Here is a 22,932-nt window from a genome sequence, read left to right as displayed (position 1 = left end):
AGAGGTCTATAGACAACTCCCAGAATCTTGCATCCTTTGCTGTTCTTTAGTTCTACCCAAAGTATCTCCACTGTCTAATCACCCTTACTGAAATCTACTGCTATTATGGAGTAAATCAGACAGCAACTTCCAGAGTCTGCACGTGCAGTTAAATGTGGAAATCCAGAAGTTGCATTGTGATTTGCCCTGCAAATCAGAGTTCTGCCAAAAGGTCACAGACTTGAAGCGTTGGTTCTATTTCTCTATCCACAGATGCTGCCTGTCCTGCTGAGTATTTCCAGCATTTTATGTTTTTATTTCAGATTCCAGCATCCGCTGTATTTTGCTATTGTAAATCTAACTTACACATCCTGGTTTATGCTATGCGTGTCTCAGTGAAGATTCTTCAATCTGATTGGTTGAAGGGCCACATTGTTGCTTGTCCTGCTCTCACGCCACAGACCCCCATGTAGAGTGCGACATGTTGGATCTCTAAATACAGCAAGTTGCCGCTCAAAAGCCGGCGAAAAGTCTGTGGGCAGCTGTCAGCGTGGTGAATGGCGAGCGCCGTTGACCATAAAATCCCGGCCAACGTGTATGACTAACTGCCTTGGGGAAAGAACTGTCTACAGTACATGCTTTTAAATTTTCTCAAAGTACCATTATGCGTTACTAGTGATCATCCTGAATACATTTTTTTTTAATGGACTCTGGCTGCTCTTGGAATTACTGGGCTGCGCCTCCAACAGATTTCCCAACACATGCACCAGTTGACAACTAAATTAGCTGCTATTATAATTGCATAAAGTAGCCAGAAATCCTAAGTTTTTGGCATAAAATCAGGAGTACCTTTTATTTACTCAGACTTTGGTTTATTTTGTTGTAAAGTAGTAAAACCATCAGTGTTGCATTTTATGTTTGCATTAAGCACAATGTGCTTCAGTTGGAAGAAAACCTGTTTATAGCAATTTCTATGTACAATTTTGAGTTTGTAGTTCAAAGAAGCACTGTTTGCAAAATCCAATTATTTGATGCCACTGGATATGTAGTTTTGTAAAAGATGTACGATCCTCTGCAGCAGTTGCAAAGCAAAACCTCCTCTTCTCATTTCTGCTTAGTATGCAATGTTACAAATTCTTGGAATATTAATTTAAAAACTTTTTTACTCAGCATTTTTGGTCTCAGACTATTTTCTCTTCGGGTGTTAACATTCAGGGTAGGAAGTTTTCATTTCCTATTCAGCGTTGTTGCTGCTGAATATCTGATGTAGTGTTTTCTTGTTATAGCTATCTAGTTCCTGTAGAGTACATAATTTGCTGAGCGCTCAGTTCTTGGCACGAGTGCTTGCCGCGCAGTTGTATTTGCTATCGCGTGAAACCACCATTGGAGAAGACTATCAAATTAGTTTCCGAAGGAACTGTGGGAAATAAAATTCTCTTTCAGTTTAAGCTTTTAAATTTGCGACAGGTGGATCTTAAAACTGTCGTGGCATGTGCGTGTGCGTATGTATTTATATTGTAACCAGCTGGGTTTTTTTAAACAGCTGTTCTAAATTTGTGTTTCGAGAGCTTTCTGCTTAAACCCAATCTTATTAATTTAAACAAATAACAAATTCAGTGGCAGTTTTTTTTTAGAAAGTGCCAATATTGCTCCCTCTAATTCAACCAAGGACTTTAAGGGAAATATTTCTGGTTAGCTTCAAGTGTCTCTCCTGTACTTTTCTATTGTCATCTTTGTGAACTTTTCATAATACAACAAGTGTTAACTTGGCTCGGAGTCATTGAGGTAGAGTGCGAGTTAGAGACATTCTAATACATGCGAGGGGGAGGAATATCCGGATAGTTTACACGAGGACAGACACACACTAGAGGAGAGATACTGATACAGGTTGTAATGTATGTACCCAAGAGAGGAACTATCTTTTACAGCCCCTGTATACTGCAGTACTAGTAGTGACCACACCTGTATATAACACCGTGTAGTAATTTGTACAGTTAGTTCCAGCATACCCTCTGTTCAGTAAACGCCTGTTATTACCGTTCTCCTGCAGTCCGTGTGTTATTGATACGCGGACACTACAGTGGAGACGAGCAGGTTCAAACTCACCTGCAGTACTGCATCACCTCACGGGGATCCATCCCTGAAAAGAAGCTTCTTGGAGGTCGAAGCCAGAGCAACGGGCGTCGACCGTGGGCAACCGCCCAGTGATCCATCGGAGTTCAGAGAATCGCAGGGGAAGCTGTGGAGAGCTGGGCTTGGTTCTCCAGTCAAGGTGTCCCAGCAAATTGGGCTGGTAGCAGGTAGTGCGCTGACCCTTCCCGGACTGCGGCGGGCTAGAGCTCAATCGAGCGGCTCTGCAAGGGGGCCGAGCAGCGTCGTCGGGAAGAAAGAGAGAGGGTGGAGCGCACAGGGCGCGGCCGGTGCTCAAGAGTCGGGCAGCGTTAAAGAAAATAAAAAAGGGGAAGGAAGAGAGACGCACAGTGGACAGCGTCGAAGAAGAATAAAACTAAGAAATTAACAAAAGAGAGACGCGCAGAAAGCCGCGGGGCGCCATTACTAGTTAAAACGCTAGGAGCAGCATTGGCAGCAGGAAGAAGGAAAAGCGCGGGAGGCGCCATTTTAATCCATGGGGGAAGAAGGAAAAGCGCGGGAGGCGCCATTTTAAACCACCCAAGATGCCGAAGATTGGCAGCATCACTGCTTTCAACAACGAAATAGAAGAATGGACCACGTATGTGGAAAGAATTGAAGTGTACTGCAAGGCAAATGAGGTGGCCGATGAAAAGGCGTCGGTATTATTGAATTTGATGGGCGCGAGAACGTACGGCCTATTGCGGAATTTAATTACCCCAGCTAAACCAATGGAGAAAAGCTTTGAAGAGATTGTCAATATCTTACAGGAACATCTAAACCCTACACCGCTGCTGATAGCAGAAAGATTCAAGTTCCATAAAAGAAACCAGCACAAAGACGAGAGTAATGCTGACTATCTTACGGAACTACACAAGTTATCGAAACACTGCCAGTTCGGAGCAGGACTGGCAGATACCTTAAGGGATAAGTTTGTCTGCGGGCTCCAGAGTGAAGGAACCCAGAAACGACTACTTTCGGAAAAGGACCTTACGCTAGAAAAGGCTTTCAGCGTTGCAGTATCCTACGAAGCAGCAGCACGGGGAGCTGCGGAAATACAACAGAAACCGCAAGAATATAGCACCAATGAAATGGCATATGGAGCAGAAAAGTGCCATCGCTGCGCCAGAACAACCCATGACCAGAAAGATTGCTGGTTTAAGGACAAAGTATGCAGGCAATGTGGAAAAGTGGGACACATAGCACGAGTCTGCAGGTCGGGAAAGAAAACCAACACTAAAAGAACTAAGGAAAAGTACAAGAAAGTACAAAAGATGACGGACAGAAGATCAGAAGAGTGATAATGACTCCGGGAGCAGGAGACTAAGTTATCTAAAGTTACACAACATGATCGCAAAGGAGGATCACCGAACCATTTGGGTCACCCTCATGATAGCAGGGTCCCAAGTAAAGATGGAATTGGACACAGGATCAGCCCTAACAGTCATGAATCGACAAGACTACGAGCAGCTATTCTCACACATACCCTTGAAGGTCACGTCCATTGTCTTGAAGACATATACGGGGCAAAAAGTCTACCCCAGAGGAAAAATAAGGGTGCCCGTTAAATACAACGGCAAGGAAACACAGAAACTGTATCTATATATACAAGATGGAGGACCACCATTATTGGGACGTGAATGGATCCGAAAAATACAATTGGATTGGCATTCCATTCAGGCGCTAACTGTGGCTGACAAAAAAGATGACGTCACACCTGGACGACTGTCAAAAATTCTAACTGACGCGAAAGAGGTGTTCCAGCAAGGACGTGGGACTCAAAGGCGTAACGGCAACGATAAAAATTGAAGGTAACGCAAACCCAAAATTTTTTAAGGCCAGACCGGTACCGTATGCGACCCACCCAGCCGTCGAAGCAGAGCTGGAGAGTCTGGAGCGTTCGGGTGTGCTGTCCAAGGTGGACTGGAGCGAGTGGGCCACACCCATCGTTCCTGTAATGAAGAAATCATTGAGCAGCACGCCTGAGGAACCGAAGAAGGTTCGCATCTGTGGGGTCTTTAAGGTAACTGTGAACCCAGTCCTTCACACAGTACAATATCCACTTCCGCGGATAGAAGATATTTTCGCCTCACTATCTGGAGGGAAACGCTTTACCAAGATTCATCTGGCCCAAGCGTATCTACAAATGGAGGTAGAAGAAGCATCTAGAAAATACCTCACGATAAACACTCACAAAGGTCTTTACCAGTACAACCGACTGGTATTCGGGGTAGCATCAGCTCCGGCTATTTGGCAGAGGGCGATGGAACAAGTCCTGCAAGGGATCCCGGGTACCCAGTGTTATTTGGACGACATCCTGGTTACGGGCGAAAATGACAGTGAACACCTTGCCAACCTGGAGCAGGTGCTCACTAGATTACAAGAATATGGGCTACGAGCCAACCACCCCAAATGCGAGTTTTTCAGGAAACAAATCTCGTATTGTGGCCACGTGATTGATGAAGAGGGGTTACATAAGTCCCCAGACAAGATTGAGGCAGTAATCAAGGCTCCAGCACCGGAAAATGTGTCGCAACTGAGGTCATTCCTCGGGTTGGTGAACTACTACCATAAGTTCTTGCCAAATTTGTCTACAATTCTGCACCCACTGAACGCCCTGCTGCAAACTGGAGTAGCATGGAAATGGAGTGATGAGTGTAAGCGTGCCTTTCAGAAATGTAAATGCCAAATCACTTCAAAAGAAGTATTGGCCCACTACAATCCAACACTACCGATTCGGTTGGCATGTGATGCGTCTCCCTACGGCATTGGAGCGGTGCTGTTGCACAAATTCCTTGACGGTTCAGAGAGGCCAATAGCCTTTGCGTCACGCTCGTTAACCTCAGCCGAGCGTAACTACGCCCAGATTGACAGGGAGGCCCTCAGCCTGGTGTGGGGGGGGGGGGGGTGAAGAAGTTCAATCACTATCTGCACGGGCAGAAATTCACCTTACTGACTGATCACCAGCCTCTTGTCTCCATTTTTAACCCAAAGAAGGGCGTTCCGGTGATGACGGCGCAACGGCTGCAAAGATGGTCCCTTTTTCTAGGGGCACATCAATACGACAGAGTATAAGGGCACGAAACAGCATGGAAACGCTGATTGGCTGTCGCGCCTGCCACTGCCTACGGTGGAGGAAGCACCTGCAGTGGACCCTGTGGAGAGATTCCATTCGACCAAGTCGAATGTCTACCGGTTACAAACTCCAAGTATAGAGAAGGAAACCCGAAATGACCCGACACTCTCTCGGGTCTATGATTTGACGGTGAAGGGATGGCCAGCATACGGCGACTCACTGTTGCCAGCATTCTCGCCAAGGAGAGAACAGCTGTCAGTGTGCCGGGGGACCTTGATGTGTGGATCCCAAGTGGTAATTCCACCTAAGTTGAGAGATAGAGTGCTCAATGAGCTTCATGAGGGTCATCTGGGAGGGGTAAAAATGAAGAGCCTAGCCAGGGCGTTTGTGTGGTGGCCGGGAATCGATAAAGAAATCGAGGCAATGACCAAGAGATGCACAGGATGCCAGAAAGTCCAAAACGCTCCACCACAGGCCCCGCTACACCCATGGGAGTGGCCCTGATCTCCATGGCAACGGGTACACATTGAGTCCATAAATGGACCAGCAAAATCAATGTTTTTAATCGCCGTGGATGCACGAAATGGCCAGAGTTCATCAAAATGTCCTCCACCACCACGGAGAAAACTATTGCAGTCCTACGGATCATCTTCGCCAGGAATGGCTTGCCAGAACAGGTTTGCTCCGACAATGGACCACAGTTTGTGTCCGAGGATTTCTGGAGGTTTTTGAGGAATAATGGGGTAAAGCATTACACATCCGCCCCATATCATCCAGCCACAAATGGATTGGCTGAGAGGTTTGTTCAAACCTTTAAAAAAGCAATAAAGGCAATGTATAACGACAACATACCACTGCAACACAAGGTGGATAATGTCTTGTTTGCTTACCGGAATGCGACACATGCAGTCACCAACCAAGCTCCAGCCATGATGTTCTTTAACCGAAGGTTAAGATGTCGCCTGGATTTGCTCAAACCAAACATAAGACGAGATGTTGAGAATAAGCAATTCCAGCACATCAATGAGAAGCCAACCAGGAGCTTCAAGATAGGGCAACCAGTCTTGGCCCGCGACTACCGAACAGAAAAATGGCAGCCAGGAACGATATGCACACGGCAGGGACCACTAATGTACACAGTGGACGTTGGAGAGAGCATCGCGAGACGCCATGCTGACCAGATTCTAGAGTCACAGGAAGAAGTCAAACCCATACCACGAGCATACGCACCTGGTGATGAACCCGAAGTACAGATTGCGTCTACCTCAGAATCAGTGGTATTGGAAGCTGACGAACCAACCAATGACAATGAGCCAGAATCGACTCCGCCACAAGAACAGGATACTCGAGAAAGGCGCTATCCAGACAGGATCAGGAAGCCTCCTCAAAGACTGAATTTATAAATGATTACTTTCAGCTGATGTATATAGTACAAAGAAAATTGTAATTAGTTATTATTTAATTGTTAAATGAATGTTATGTACTGTTTATCTAAAAGGGGAGGAATTGTAATGTATGTACCTTTAAGAGAGGAACTTTCTTTTACAGCCCCTGTATACTGCAATACCAGTAGTGACCACACCTGTATATAACACCATGTAGTAATTTGTAGTTAGTTCCAGCATACCCTCTGTTCAGTAAACACCTGTTATTACCATTCTCCTGCAGTCCGTATGTTATTGATACGCGGACACTACACAGGTATGTAAGAAATAGTGGTCCTATAGAATAAGAAATAAGCTTCTCTAGTTAAGGGAAATTCTTCAGCAGTCTGCCTGAGTTGACACAGAACAATGTTAATCATGTTAGATAAGGGTTTTCACAAGGGCTTGTTATGAGGCCAAGGACATAATGTAGAAACAGGTTTTTGTGTAGGCATGACTGGGCCTGATAAAAGGTTGGGGAAGAGCCTCATGATCCGCATATCTAAAACAAGCTGTCTGGGAGAAGGTAACAAGATGTCCATAAAAGAGATAAGCGAAGGAATGATCTCATGGGACTAGAGCCTAATTTAGGGAGGGGTCCGCCTTGGGTATCTATTCCCCTGTAATTGAACAATGGAATGGGTAAATGTAATTAAATGAATGATTGACACGAGGTATCCACCGGCCCCCAAAATAAGGTACATAAACGGGCAGTCAAGAAGGGGGGGGAAAAAAGGAAAGACGGAGGCGAACTCCCCGAGGTGGATCCATGCTAGCTTCGGCTGAACACTTGAAACGACCGAAGAAGAGATCGTTACCGCAGGCTGCAAAGATCAAGTCGTCCTGCCTCGTCCGTCCGATCCGGTCCCGGTAAACCGTTCTCACCTGTTACGGGTCGTATGTCCGCTGTGTGTATCTTGATTATGTGTTGTATTTGAACCGTCGCGCCTCAATAAACCGCTTGTGACTCCAACCCTTTTGGGTAATGTGACCCTTGATCAAATCTTACAGGTACAGGAAGAGTGTGTGACTGACAGTTAGCAGGGTAAGGAGAACCTAGTGGAGACAGGCAAGAAACTGGTCCTGTCCAACAGATACTATGTACTTGCTACCTGTGAGGTTAAGGAAGGCAGCTGTTGGGAGGATGGCCAGAATGCTAACCAAGGAGGAAATAAGCAGAATAGAAAGGTTGTAGTTATAGGGGATTTGATCATTAGAGGAAGAGGGTATCCTCTACAGTTGCAATCAAAAGGCCAGGAGTGTGCCTACCCAGTGGCAGGGTAAGGGATATCTCAAAGTGGCTGGAAAGGAACTTGGCATGGGAGAGGGACGAACCAGTCGTCGTGATCCATTTTAGAACGAATATAGGGAAGAATGTGGAGGAAGCTCTGCTAGGGAGTTTTATGCCAAAATGAAAAACAGGACCTTGAGTGTGGTAATCTCTGGATTACTACTCGAGCCATGTGCTACAGGAAACTTTCGATTAACCGGCCCCTAAATAACTGGAACGCTCTATCCACCGGCAAAATTCAGGAGTCGGTTCAGGTAACTTTTTTAAAAAATTTTAGTTACTTTTTTTTTTTTTAATTGATTTGTTGCTGTGCAAGGGTGTAGCTGAAACTGTTGCTAAGCTACAGAGACACTTGCAACTTGTGCCGATTGCTTTGAAGCTGTCAACAGGGTTTGTTGCTTTATACAGAGCTCTGAGCTCCGTATCTTTTACTATAGCGTTCGGTTATCCGGAATTGATGATGAACCGGCAACCCGTCAGTCCCGTCCGTGCCGGATACCAGAAAGTTTCTTGTAATTGATATAGGGATCAACAGATCAGGAATGTAAATGCAAGGCTGAAGGTCTGACATGGGGAGATGGGGTTCCATTTGATGGGACACTGACACCAGTACTAGGACAGGAAGGAGCTATGCCACTGTGATGGGTTACACCTGAATTGGGCTGTGACCAAAGTCTTAACAAAGAGGATAAATAGGACTGTAGAAAGGACTTTAAACCAGTAGAAGTGGGGTGGGGAAATAACCATCTCCAAGAATAAGAGCAAAGGTCAAATTACAAAAAAAGTGATTAAAACAACATACACTCCAGGAACAGAATAATTTAACAAAGTAATAACATATCCATTAATAATAAAGCAGGAGTGATGGAAAAATAAGAACATATTGGCCCACATTTTGCGGTCAGCGGCGAAGGAACGGCACTCACCGTTCATTACGCCGACAGCTGCCCACAAATTGTTTGCGGACATTTCAGCAGATCCTAGAGATCATTTTCAGCACAATCATGTACAGAAAGCAAAATAAAGTGAAAGAAAGATGGGATTGAGAGATAGAAAAGGTTTTATTTAAATCTCCAACAATAATTAAATTCTGAAGGAATGAGACACCACACTTGTAAAATAAAATTTCAGTGTCAGAGGGTTTTTTTTGGCAGTAATTAAGACTCATCACACTGTTAAAAAAAATTCACTTACACCTGAATGCCCCAGCCCTACATTTTTCCGGTGTGTTTAGTGGGTAATTAGTGGGCAAGTACAGCAACTTCACGCCCTTACATAGAAACATAGAAGATAGGAGCAGGAGTAGGCCATTCGGCCCCTCGAGCCTGCTCCGCCATTCAATGCGATCATGGCTGATCATCCAAACTGAGTACCCTGTCCCTGCCTTCTCCCCATAGCCTTAAGAATTATATATCCAACTCCTTCTTGAATATATTTAATGACCGGGCCTCCACTGCCTTCTGTGGTAGAGAATTCCACAAGTTCACCACTCTCTGGGTGAAGAAATTCCTCCTCATTTCAGTCCTAAATGGCTTACCCCTTATCCTTAGACTATGACCCCTGGTTCTGGACTCCCCGGCCATCAGAAACATCCTTCCTGCATCTAGTCTGTCCAGACCTGCCAGAATTTTATAGGTTTCAATGAGATCCCCTCTCAATCTTCTAAACTCCAGCGAGTATAAGCCCAATTGACACAATCTCTCCTCGTACGTCATTCCTGCCATCCCAGGTGTCAGCCTAGTGAATCTTCGCTGAACTCCCTCCATGGCAAGAACATCCTTCCTCGGGTAAGGCGACCAAAACTGCACACAATACTCAAGGTGCGGTCTCACCAAGGCCCTGTACAACTGCAGCAAAACATCCTTGTTCCTGTACTCGAACCCTCTTGCTACGAAGGCCAACATACCATTTGCCTTCTTAACCGCCTGCTGCACCTGCATGCTTACCTTCAGCGACCGGTGCACAAGAACACCCAGGTCTCTTTGCACTTCCCCTTCTCCCAATCTATTGCCATTCAAATAATAATCTGCCTTCCTGTTTTTGCCACCAAAGTGGATAACCTCACATTTATCCACATTATAGTGCATTTGCCATGTTTCTGCCCAATCACCCAACCTGTCCAAATCGTACTGGAGTTTCACGACATCCTCCTCACAGCATACCCTCCCACCCAGCTTTGTGTCATCTGCAAATTTGGAGATATTACATCAAATTCCCTCGTCCAGATCATTAATATATATTGTGAACAGCTGGGGTCCTAGGACCGATCCTTGCGGTACCCCACTAGTCACTGCCTGCCACTCGGAAAACGACCCGTTTATTCCAACTCTTTGCTTTCTGTCCGCCAACCAGTTCTCTATCCAAGTCAATACCTTGCCCCCAATCCCATGTGCCTTAATTTTGCACGCTAATCTCTTATGCGGAACCTTATCGAAAGCCTTCTGAAAGTCCAAATACACCACATCCACTGGTTCTCCCTTATCTATTTAACCAGTTACATCCTCAAAAAATTCCAGTAGATTAGTCAAGCATGATTTACCTTTTGTAAATCCATGTTGACTTTGTCCAATCCTGTCACTGCTTTCCAAGTGCTCTGCTATTACATCTTTTATAATGGACTCCAGCATTTTCCCCACTACCGATGTCAGGCTTACCGGTATATAATTCCCTGCTTTTTCTCTACCACCTTTTTTGAATAGTTGGGTAACATTAGCTACCCTCCAATCCATGGGTACTGTTCCAGAGTCTATCGAGTTCTGGAAGATGACCAGCAATGCATCTACTATTTCTAGGGCCACTTCCTTAAGTACCCTAGGATGTAGATTATCAGGCCCTGGGGATTTATCGGCCTTCAGTCCCATCAATTTTCCTAACACCATTTCCCTATAAATACGGATTTCTTTCAGTTCCACCCTTTCATCAGACCCTATGTTCCCCAGCATCTCTGGGAGGTTATTTGTGTCCTTCTTTGTGAAGACAGAACCAAAATATGTATTTAGTTGGTCTGCCATTTCTTTGTTCCCCATTATAAATTCCCCTGATTCGGACTGCAAGGGACCTACGCTTGACTTGACTTCACCAATCTTTTTCTCTTCACATATCTATAAAAGCTTTTACAGTCAGTTTTTAATGTTCCCTGCAAGTTACTCTCAATCTATTTTCCCTTTCTTAATTAATCCCTTTGTCCTCCTTTGTTGAATCCTAAACTGCTCCCAATCCTCAGGATTATTGCTTTTTCTGGCCAATTTATATGTCCTCTCCTTGGATCTTATGCTATCCCTAATTTCCCTTGTTAGCCACGGTTGAGTCACCTTTTATGTTTTATTTTTATGCCAAACTGGGATGAACAACTTGTCGTTCATCCATTCGGTCTTTGAATGTTTGCCATTGCCTATCCACCGTCAACCCTTTGAGTGACATTCCCCAATCAATCCTACCCAACTCGCTCCTCAGACCATTGTAGTTTCCTTTATTTAAATTGAGGACCCTAGTCTCAGTCAACTACTTCATTCTCCATCTTAATGAAGAATTCGATCATATTATGATTGCTCTGACCCAAGGGGCCTCGTACAACAAGATTGCTAATTAATCCTCTCTCGTTACATAATACCCAGTCTAAGATGGCCTGATCTCTGGTTGGTTCCTCGACATATTGGTCCAGGAAACCATCCCGTAAACACTCCAGGAATTCCTCCTCCACAGTATTGTTACTAATTTGGTTAGCCCAATCTATATGTAGATTAATAAAGTCACCCATGATGACTGCTGTGCCCTTATTGCACGCTTCTTTAATTTCCCTTTTAATGCCATCCCCAACCTCCGCCTTACTGTTTGTGGAGGTCTATATACCACTCCCACTAACGTTTTCTTCCCCTTAGTATTTCTCAATTCTATCCAGATTCCACATCAGAGCTAATATCCTTCATTACAATTGTGTTAATCCCTTCTTTAACCAGTGATGCTACCCCACCTCCCTTTCCTTTTTGCCTATCTTTCCTGAATATCGAATACCCCTGAATATTGAGTTCCCAGCCTTGGCCATCCTTGAGCCATGTTTCCATAATCCCAACCAAATCATATTCGTTTACCTCCATTTGCGCAGCCAATTCATCCACCTTATTATGAATGCTCCTCGCATTAAGACACAAAGCCTTCAGGCTTGTTTTTTTAACACTCTTAGACCTATTAGAATTATTTACTGTGGCCACTTTTGATTTAAACCGCTGATTTCTCTGACTGCCACTTTTGTTTTTCTCCTTCCTATCTTTTGCTTTTATCCTCGTTTCCCTTTCCTCTGTCTCCCTGCTCAGGTTCCCAACCCCCTGCCATTTTAGTTTAAACCCTCCCCCAGAGCACTAGCAAACACTCCCCCTTGGACATCGGTTCCAGCCCTGCCCAGGTGCACACCGTCCGATTTGAACTGGTCCCACCTCCCCCAGAACCGGTTCCAATGTCCCAGGAACTTGAATCCCTCCCCCTTGCACCATTCCTCTAGCCACGTATTCATCTGAAATATCCTTCTATTTCTACTCTGACTAGCATGTGGCACTGGTAGCAATCCTGAGATTACTACCTTTGAGGTCCTATTTTTTAATTTACCTCCTAACTCCCTATATTCTGCTTTTAGGACCTCATCCCGCTTTTTACCTACATCGTTGGTGCCTATATGCACCACGACAGCTGGCTGTTCACGCTCCCCTTCCAAGACGTTCTGCAGCCGCTCTGAGACATCCTTGACCCTTGCACCAGGGAGGCAACACACCATCCTGGATTCTCGTTTGCGGCCGCAGAAACGCCTATCTATTCCCCTTACAATAGAATCCCCTATTACTATAGCTCTCCCACTCTTTCCTCCCGTGCTGTGCAGCAGAGCCACCCCTGGTGCCAGGAAGTTAGCTGCTGCTGCTTTCCTCTGATAAGCCATCCCCCTCAACAGCACTCAAAGTGGTGTATCTGTTTAAGAGGGGGATGTCCACAGGGGACCCCTGCACTACCTGCCTGCGCCTAGTACTTTGCCTGTTGGTCACCCATTCCCTTTCTTCCTGTGCAACCTGTACCTGCGGTGTGTCCAACTCTGTAAACGTGCTATTCACGATGTCCTGCACATCGCGAACGCTCCAGTATGCATCTAATCGCAGCTCCAGTGCCGCAATGCGGTCTGTCAGTAGCTGCAGCTGGATACACTTCCTGCACATGTAGTCCTCAGGGACACAGGAAGTGTCCCCGAGTTCCCACATATCGCAGGAGGAGTAGATCACGTGGCCGGGCTGTCCTGACATGACTTACCCTTTAATTGATTGAATTTAAATTAAATCAATCAATCCCACTAATTACACTACAGTTAAATGGTTTACCAACAGTCTCCGCTACACCAGAGAGACCTCAGTAACTACAACCCACAACTACACGGATTTCAATACCGAGTTTATCAGTGAGGTACTGTAATAGTGCAGTCTGTGGAGGAGCAGGGTAACCCAGACAGCAACTACCGGATTTCCACGTTTAACAGCGCATGTGCAGAATCCGGATGTTGCTGTCTAATTTACTCCATAATAACGGCGAACGCTGAAAGCCTCACTGTTGTTCTCAATGCAAAATCCAGCCCAATGCTGCTTATATTGACTTGAATTATGAAAGATAGCCAACAGTACAATTACTGATTTGCTCCTATGACATTGCTGATGGCGAGTTGGAGGATAAGGGGAGGGGGTAAGGAAGTAGAGATAGTGAGGCAGATAAGGGAACAATGAGAGGTTTTGTTAGGGAAGGAAAGGATGTGAAGAAGTGGAGGTCTATTGATGTTTTACTTGGCGTTTCTCTGGGTAAGTTACAGAATACAATCTGTGTCTTAAGCGGCTGACGTGTGTGTGCGTACGTGCACGCACATGTTCTTTTGTATCTTATTTTCTAAGTGTGTATACTCTTCCCTGCCAACTTCTGTCTTTTCCCTTCGTTCTACTTCTTCCTATGTCCCTCATCCCCAAATCTCCTTCCCGCTACCTTCACCCTTCCCTAAATACCCAATCACACTTGCATTCCTTCATTTCACACCTTACCCTTCCCTCATACAGTTTCACACCATTGCCTCAGATCTGTACGCTCCTCTCACCTGTCGCGTTTCCTCAGTCAATCCCCAACCTCTTACCCCACTTCAACTGCTTCTCTTGTGACCGACCCCAAAATCCCTAACCTCATTTACCACCAAATTCACCTACCCCCTGCTACTTCGGTCCTTTCCCCTCCCCTTTGCCTAATAAGAGTTTTGAGCATTGAACTGCCAGCAAGATAACATAAGGCCTGGGGCAACAATGGATTGCAGCACATTATAGGAAGGCGAGCAGACCAAAACCAGCAAGTAGCAGGCAACAAAGGCCACATAAGTCTAAACAATCATATGCATTGGGATGGCTTGGTGTTATGGAAGGAGCAGGGAAAACAACAGATGGGTCATGGCTGACAAATAACTGGCAGCAGGCCCCATAGCTTGGCAGTAGGTGAACAATCCGATGGTGCAGCAGGATCAGGGGCCAAAGATAGCAGAGGAAAGTTAATTTTTTTTTTGAAAAGGTAGCCAGAGCTGGGAAACTTGCCCTGGTAAGTAGTACCAGTGGTGGTAGGCCTGCAATTACAACAAGCAACTGTTTACATAGCCAAATTCAATTGTATGCATCAACATTACAGCAATTGTAACAAGTGCTTGCGCACAAGTCTTTTTACACATACAATTACAGTAAACTATATTGGTTTCTCATTTTCTTCCTTGAGTATTAGTACCAATATGCTAAAAAAGCCTATTACTAATCACTTGCTCACAAACAGCACCACAGACTTTTTTGCATTATGCCAAGGTATGATTGAACTGCATGTGAAGTTGTGCTCTCAGGCTTTCTAATCCTCCCTAGACATATACAACAGGTAAAACACCTTAGGGCACGCATGCACACCTTCCAGTCACTGGGTAAAGGACAGCAGAAACTTGGAAGTAGGACATCCACCTGCATACCCTCTCTGTGGATAAATAATGCACCGGGTGAGGCACTAGCCTTTAATAAATGAAAGGAAAGAAAATGCTTTTTAAAATTCAACAGATTACAATATTAAGTCTTGAAGTGTTACAGCAGCCATTTCCTCTGGGTGGGGGGGGGGGGGGGGGGGGGGGGGGGGAGTAATATGCTAAATCCAGATGTGGATTTACAAATCATTCAGCAAAAACAGCAAAATAATAGGGCCATTAAATTATGCAATGTTAAAACAGTATGGAATAGTACACGAACTGGCAAAAGGCAAGCAGTAAAAAAAAGTGAATGAAAAGAACTTGCATTTTCTGGTACCTTACATGTCCCCAGGATGTCACAAAGCACTTCAAAGCCAAGTAATTACTTTTGCAGGCAAGTCAATTTGTACATAGCAAGGTCCCACAAACAAGTCAGACGAATGCCAATCAACACACCAGGAGGAGAACTCCCTGCTCTTCTTTGAAAAGTGTCATTGGATCTTCTACATCCACTTGAACAAGCAGACTGGGCCTCTGTTTAACATCCTATCCAAAAGACAGCTTCAGCAATGCAGCACTTCACTGCACTGGAGTGCCGAGATCATGTGCTCATCCAAGAGAGAATACGACCACCAAGCCAAGCATCTGGCTCAGCAGTAGCATGCTTGCTCAGCAACAGAAATAAAACACTGATAGAGGAACAAAAGCAAGAACAAAAAAAAGTGTTAAAAATGCTTTGATGGATCAGCTAGTTAAGGTAATGAATAACCAGAAAGATCCCAGTCAGATTCAATCCCTCACTCTGCTAAATTAGGTGATCTCAGCAAATGCAATAGGAGGGACATTACAGTTGCTTCAGGCCCCGGGGGCGGGGGGGGGGGTTTGAATACCAAGAATCCCACCATTAAAAGCCATGTGGACAAGATCAATCTTAGCTGTAATGCTCACCACAGTTAAGGGGCCTCCAAAAACTCATTCTAGACTCATGAAAATGGCCACCTGGAACAAGATACTGGAAGGCAACAGGCATCCATGGAAGAAATCAAGAGCTTCACAAGAGGATTAGCGGAGAGAAATTATATTTCCATACTTTCCTCCTACAATCCAAGACCAGTAGTGTTCCCTTGGAAATCCAATGATGGCAAATATAATTATGCTGCTGTACTCCACTTCACACACTGGGTGGTGCTGTGCTGAATCAGTTTTTTTTGCACAAAATACCACCCCGTGGGTGGAATGTGTTCTGCAGAGGATATTCATGTTAAACAATGGAAGACCTTGTTCAATGCCGGTGAAGTTACAATTGGAACTTTTAGCTTTCACTACATAGAACAATAAAGCACAGGTGGCCATTCGGCCCACCGTGCCTGTGCTGGCTCTTTGATAGAGCTATTCAGAAATACTAGATTTTTTTCCTGGTCACATTAACAGTCTTTCATTGGTCATTATTTATTTGAACTTTTGTACCACCAGAAAACCAAACTTCAATCAAGTAACTGTCCAACTCAGACTTTGCTATATGCAGTGGTTACCCAAATTATTTATCACCTTATCACCCAATAGAGGGGAGGTTAGAGACTTCAGAAATAGCTATATACAAGTGTACATATAAATTCCCATCACAAGTAGGTCCTACCCTTACCCAACAAAATGATAGATGCAATAATGCTTTACTTTCCCAAACCAAATAATCCTACTTATTTGCTACAGTTTAGCTTGGAGAAAAGACCACCAAGGACAACTAACTATAACCCTCATAGGACTGGCAATCAAGAGCAGCAAAACAACAGCAAATGTAATATAGGATGGGAAATTAAGTCGCTTGCATCTACTGGTCATAACAAAACTTTCCGTAGCTCATTATGAGACTGGTACATAGTAATCGTAATTTCTATCTTCATAGAACTAATCCATGCATCTATAGACCAGTTAGCTTAATGTCAGTGGCAGAAAAGATACTAGCATCTTTGCTAAAAGATCAGATAACATCTAAAGACAATACATAATAAATAGTCAGCATGAATTCCAAAAAGGTCATGCTTAACCAACTTATTGAACTATTTGAAGTGGTAACAGTAAGAGCAGGCAAGGGCAATGCAACAGATGTAGTACACATGGTCAGAAAGTATTTGATAAGGTGCCACATAAAAGACTAATGACAACGGTCAAGGCAGGTAGAGTCAGGGGCCATGTAGCAGAATGGATTGAAAGGTGGCTACAAAAAGAGGGTAGGAGTTAATGGAAGTTTTTGGACTGGCAGAAAGTGGTAAGTGGTGCCCCACAGCTATCTGTGCTGGGAGCGCTGTTGTTCACCGCATACACAAATGAGTCGGACTCAAATTGAAAGTATAGTGCCAAAATTTGCAGATACCAAATTGAGGGGTATAGCTAATAATGTGCAAGAATACACCAAAATACATGAAGACAAACAGGCTTGTAGAGTGGGTGGATAAATGGCAAATAAAATTGAATGTGGCAAAGCGTGAGGTGATTCAACTTGGTAGGCCATAGAGTGCAAACAAAAGTAGTCTTTCTAGAGGATTAGGATACAAAAGCTAGGAAGTAATGTTACATTTATATAGAATTTATATTGGTTAGACTATACTGGAGCAGTTCTGGTCTCCATACTACAAAATGAATCTGAAAGCATTGGAGAAAGTACAGAAAGGATTTACAAGGAAGTTACCAAAATTGAAAGTATGCAACGATCAGGGAAGATGGAGCAGTCTAAAGTTGGAAAGAGAAGACTAAGAGCAGAAAATGCTGGAAAAACTCAGTAGGCCAGGCAACATCCGTGGAGAGAGAAAGAGAGTCAACGTTTCAGGTCGAAACCCTTCGTCAAGACTGAGTCTTGATAAAGGGTTTTGACCCGAAACGTTGACTCTAATTTCTCTCCACGGATGTTGCCTGGCCTGCTGAGTTTTTCCAACATTTTCTGTTATTTCAGATTTCCAGCATCCGTAGTATTTTACTATAAGACTAATAAGAGACCTGATAGAGGTCTTCAGAATTATTAAGGGATTCGATAGGGTGGGTGTGGAGAAACTGTTTCCATTTGTCGTTGAGTCCAAAAAAGGGGCGTAAACATAAGACAGCCACTAACAGATCAAATAAAGAATTTCTTTAGCATATAGTAAGAATGTGGAACTCGCTGCCACATGGAGTGATTGAAGCAGATAGCATTGATGCATTTAATAAGATACTGATACATACATGAGGGAGCAGGGAATAGAGGGACACAGGATCATTAGAGTGGAAGGAGGCTCATGGAGTATAAACACCAGCATAGGTCGATTGGCCTGTTTGTATTATAGATTCTATGTAATTCTATATTACGGAAATACAAAAAGGACAGAATGCCCGATTTCAAAATGGGGACTTAATTATGTTTGCACATCCTGGTCGTATTATTCTCCCATCTCTAATCCCACTTCATCTGAAAACTATACTTGTTTTTGACTTCCCACGTGCAATGCCACGAGATCGACTTGTAATATATTAAAATTACAGGTGCACTCACTTCCTGTCAACCTTTCCGAATAAAAATGTAGACATAGGAATTTATAATGGAAACTTCCTATGCAAATACATCACCTTGTAATTACACCCACCAGCCAGCGGAAGTGCTGCATCAGGAGGCTATAATTACAATATGCAGTTTACAGAGGCAGTTTCTATTATAAATGTGGACACAGGATTTTATCATGGAAATACAAGAACAAGGACAGAAAATAGGACTTTAAAATGGGCACTGAATTTTTTTTATTCATTCTCAGGATGTGATCACTGGCATGGCCAACATTTATTGCCCATTCCTAGTTTGCCTGAGAACCGATGATGGGCAGCCTTCTTAAACCAATCAACCACATTGCTGCGGGACTAGACTCGACTATAAGCCAGTTCAGGCAAGGATGGCAGGTTTCCTTCACATTCGTGAATCAGTTGGGGTTTTATGACAATTCAATAACTTCATTTTACTTTTTATTTCTAGGTATTTTAAAAACTGAATTCAAATTCTCAAACTGTCATGGTGGGATTTGAACATGTTCGCATTATTAGTGCAGGATTACTAGTCCAGTAACATAACGACTACACTACCATAACCTTCATTACACCTGCAGGCCCTGGTCCAATGCCCTCTAACATCAGTTCACCTAAAGAGAATGGGGCAGAATTTGCAGTCGGTATGAGAGCGTATTCTCAGTACGCCGTCATACCGCCTTTGAAATGGACAGCAAGTTCGGGATTTCTGCATGCGCCAACTCCCAAACTTGCGATCTGTCAAGTACCGACTTGACAGATCATCCACTCCGACAGTGCAATCCTTATTGCTGACGCAGAGCTGGGCTAATTGCCCACCAACTGCCCAGCAATTACACATGAATATTTTACAGCTGGTGCAAACAGGCGTAGGAGCCCGTCTGCACGGCGTATGAGGAGCTTGAAAGATACACACCCGTCATAATAAAAAAAATTCTTCAAAATAAATATCTATATCCACCTATATAACAGAAAATGCTGGAAAAACTCAGTAGGCCAGGCAACATCCGTGGAGAGAGAAATAGAGTCAACGTTTCAGGTCGAAAACCTTCGTCAGGACTGAAAAAACACAGGAAATGAAACAGATTAAGCCATCTAAATCCACCTAGCTATCTCCTGATCCCTACACAACTCTACCAAGAATGAGAGACTGGTTTATTTATTAATTTACCAGGGTAAATGAGAGTCTGATTTACTAATTAATTTGTTTTAATTCATTCATGGGATCTGGGCGTCATTGGCAAGGCCAGCATTTACTGCCCATCCCTAATTGTCCTCGAGAAGGTGGTGGCGAGTCACTTTCTTGAACCGCTGCAGTCCGTGTGATGAAGGTACTCCCATAGGTTAGGTAGGGAGTTACAGGATTTTGACCCAGCTACAATGAAGGAACGGTGATATACTTCCAAGTCAGGATGCCGTGTGATTTGGGGGAACTTTGAGGTGGTGGTGTTCCCATGCGCCTGCTGCCCTTGTCCTTCTAGGTGGTAGAGGTCGCAGGTTTGGGAGGTGCTGCTGAAGAAGCCTTGGTGAGTTGCTGCAGTGCATCTTGTAGATGGTACACTGCAGCCACAGTACGCCAGTGGTGGAGGGAGATGGGGTGCCAATCAAGCGGGCTGCTTTGTCCTGGATGGTGTCGAGCTTCTTGAGTGTTGTTGGAGCGGCACTCATCCAGGCAAGTGGAGAGTATCCCATCACACTCCTGACTTGTGCCTTGTAGGTGGTGGAAAGGCTTTGGGGAGTCAGAAGGTGACACATTCGCCGCAGAATACCCAGCCTCTGACCTGCTCTTGTTGCCACAGTATTTATGTGGCCGGTCCAGTTAAGTTTCTGGTCAATGGTGACCCCCCCAGGGTGTTGATGGTGGGAGATTCGGCAATGGTAATGCCGTTGAATGTCAAGGGGCGGTGGTTAGACTCTTGCTTGTTGGAGATAGTCATTGGCTGGCACTTGTGTGGCGCAAATGAGACTAAAAAATCATGAATGGCCATCGGAGATTTCTGGAGCACCACCCCAGGTGATCCCAGGTATGCTTACACACACGTGAGCTACTACGCTGCACTCAACTCCGCAGCAAAACAACGCAAGTTTTCGAAGGAGGCCTCACACCAGGTAAGTGCAGATTTCTTTCAGACCGGCGATGTACTCCTTAGCTACACCACCAACCGCAAATTCAGGAGCAATGCTTTGCCTTGACTTCCCCGTATGCAACAGCACAGAAGATCGACTAGTTTATTATATAAATAAAAACTATACATACAGAAGTGCAAGAACATACAAGAGATATGCCTCAAAATTCAACATTTTTGAATGCTTGATTAACAGATAAAAGCAAATATTTAAACTGGTCATTGGGGCAGGGAGCTATAAACTCTTCCTCAATATCTTGAGTTTTGCAGAGAATATATAACCTCCAAAACCACAAGAGACAAGGCATGAAAATCAAGACGCTTTCATGCAATCTTATTAAAAGAAACGCTAGTCTGCTACAGTATTTGCGCTGTGCCTGGAAGTACAGTTGACATTTAGATTTACAACTTCAAGTTTTAATCTTTCAATCTGCTTAATTAAATTAACGTGAAGGATACTCAATTTTCTTTTACAATTTAGAGCAGTTACGAGTTCAATGAAAATCTATCTAACTGATGATTTTTTTTTTTTTTTTAAAAAGGGTTAACCAAACGCCAACGTTGCATGAGTCTTCGTGACCGTGCAGACAGTTGGAGTACAAGTCTAACCTGCAAACACCCACCTGGCGGAAGCCGGTTGAGGATTCAAAATGGAGAATCCGCAAAACTGTCTACTGAAAGTGACGTTTGGCATCACTCTCAGCTCACACGAATGTAGCATCAACTCTGGCCCGTACCGAGTGAGCAACAGTGTCTCCCAAACACCAGATCCGTTATACACTGTGTTTGTGTGTGTTTATATGCCAATTTTTTTTTTTTTTTTTTAAAGATGTTCTTTAAAAAGAAATCCAACATGCAATTGGGGATTTCCTTGGGTGGGGGGGGGGGGTCTGTTTCCTCAATGTGATCTTTCAATGTGGGTGGAAAAATAATGGAACTAGCTGGCGGCGGGGTGAACGCGCACCAGCCAGCAAGGTCGCCATTTTTTAAAAAAGAAAATGGGGCCTTTACTGAAATCCGCTCTTAAAATAGAAGCGCGGAGGGAGATATTTCTAAAGGGCCTCCATAATGGCGGCGTTATTTATAATCCTCCGGCCTAGGTACTTGCGGACTGGCGAATTAGAGCGAAACAAAAGGGTGAAGGAGGGGGGGCGGAGAGCGGGCGAGGAAAGCGGCCGGCACTTGCGCTTCCTTCCTCCCCTCCCCTTCCCCCGGCGCGCCCGCCGCCGCCGCCACCACCCGGACAAACGTTATGATTTTTTCACCTAGAATGTACCTCCGCGGCTCTGCTGTCATCTCTCCCGCGGCTCCTGGAAGGTGCGGCTTTCTCCTCTCATCGGCTCCGGCGGCGGCGGCGGCGGCAGCTCTTCCTCGCTTTCCCGCCCCCCTTACTATCGCCGCGCCGTCGAACTTACTGTCGGCTCTAGCCGCGGCCTGCCTCTTCCCCCCGCCCCCGGTGTGTGTGGGGTTTTTTTTTCCTCTCACAGCCCGAGCAGACAATACCGCGCCATCGCTTGCTCCCCCCGCCTCCTCTCGGCGACGCACAAACTCTGGCGCGCGCACACACCCCTCCTCCTTCCTCCTCTCCGATTGGCCCGGCCGCTGCCAGTATCCTCTTCACCCATTGGTGGTTCTCCCCCCTCCCGGACATGTGGTACCCAAAAAAAAATCCCTCTACAGTTTTTTTTCCCCACAATGAAACATCTTTTTAAGTTCAAAACTCGAAGGCGGTGGTCTTGCAACTTTAAAACAAAAGCCGCCACCTCACTCACCATCTTGCTAAAGGCTTCCTGACATCATTGGGCCAGACCATCTCACGGTAGCGCCATTGCTGTGAAGCAAAGGGAGGCTGTTTCCATGGTGACCCAGGCTGTCAGCAAGACACGTCATGTAGATATGCCGTCTCCTCCAATAGGAACTGGGAGACTGAAGGCGACGTCACGGAAAGGTGGCCCCCCTGGCAGTAAGCTTACAAGCTACTGGCTGCCTTTGCTGCTTCAATGTGTTGATTGGTTAGTGGGGATGTTACCTGGTAACCCTGTTGCTATGGCTACTGGGATGTTCAGTGATGTAGCAAAGTATGGAATATTATTTGAATAATAATGTTTGAAAATATACTTAAATAGATTCATAGGATATAAATTGTGGTGGATAGTTCAACATTTTCTCTGCATTTATGGTAAAATTAATAGTGTTGCGTAAGAGTCAACATTGATGACTGTATCGATGCCGTTTCCTGCTCTCGCCCTGAACTAGATCATTTCATTCACTTTGCTTTCAATTTCCACCCTTCCCTCATCTTCACATGGTCCATCTCCGACTCTTTCCTTCCTTTCCTCGACTTCTCCGTCTCCATCTCTGAGGATAGGTTA

The 22,932-nt window shown here is 44.8% G+C and overlaps 1 protein-coding gene across 6 annotated transcripts in view; it reads right to left on the bottom strand.

The window, feature by feature from the left end:
• The window catches only part of atrx (ATRX chromatin remodeler), a 207,289-nt gene extending 184,882 nt beyond the window's left edge, over nt 1-22,407 (bottom strand). Inside the window, exon 1 of one of the 6 annotated variants that reach the window (XM_086000336.1) lies at nt 22,333-22,407. In XM_086000336.1, the coding sequence (XP_085856462.1) occupies nt 22,333-22,373 (41 nt within the window). In that variant the 5' untranslated portion in view covers nt 22,374-22,407. Of the gene's footprint in view, nt 1-21,825; nt 22,086-22,332 lie in introns of those variants that run through there. The other 5 variants (XM_086000329.1, XM_086000312.1, XM_086000346.1 and 2 more) reach the window with 5 other exon arrangements.
• Between the last annotated feature and the right edge of the window lie 525 nt (nt 22,408-22,932).

Source organism: Somniosus microcephalus, chromosome 1 (genome assembly GCF_052327205.1).
Source record: "Somniosus microcephalus isolate GS21.2 chromosome 1, FLI_Smic_1.0, whole genome shotgun sequence".
NCBI lineage: Eukaryota > Metazoa > Chordata > Chondrichthyes > Squaliformes > Somniosidae > Somniosus > Somniosus microcephalus.
Note: the sequence above shows the minus strand (reverse complement) of the source record. Positions and strands in the feature narration are given on the sequence as shown.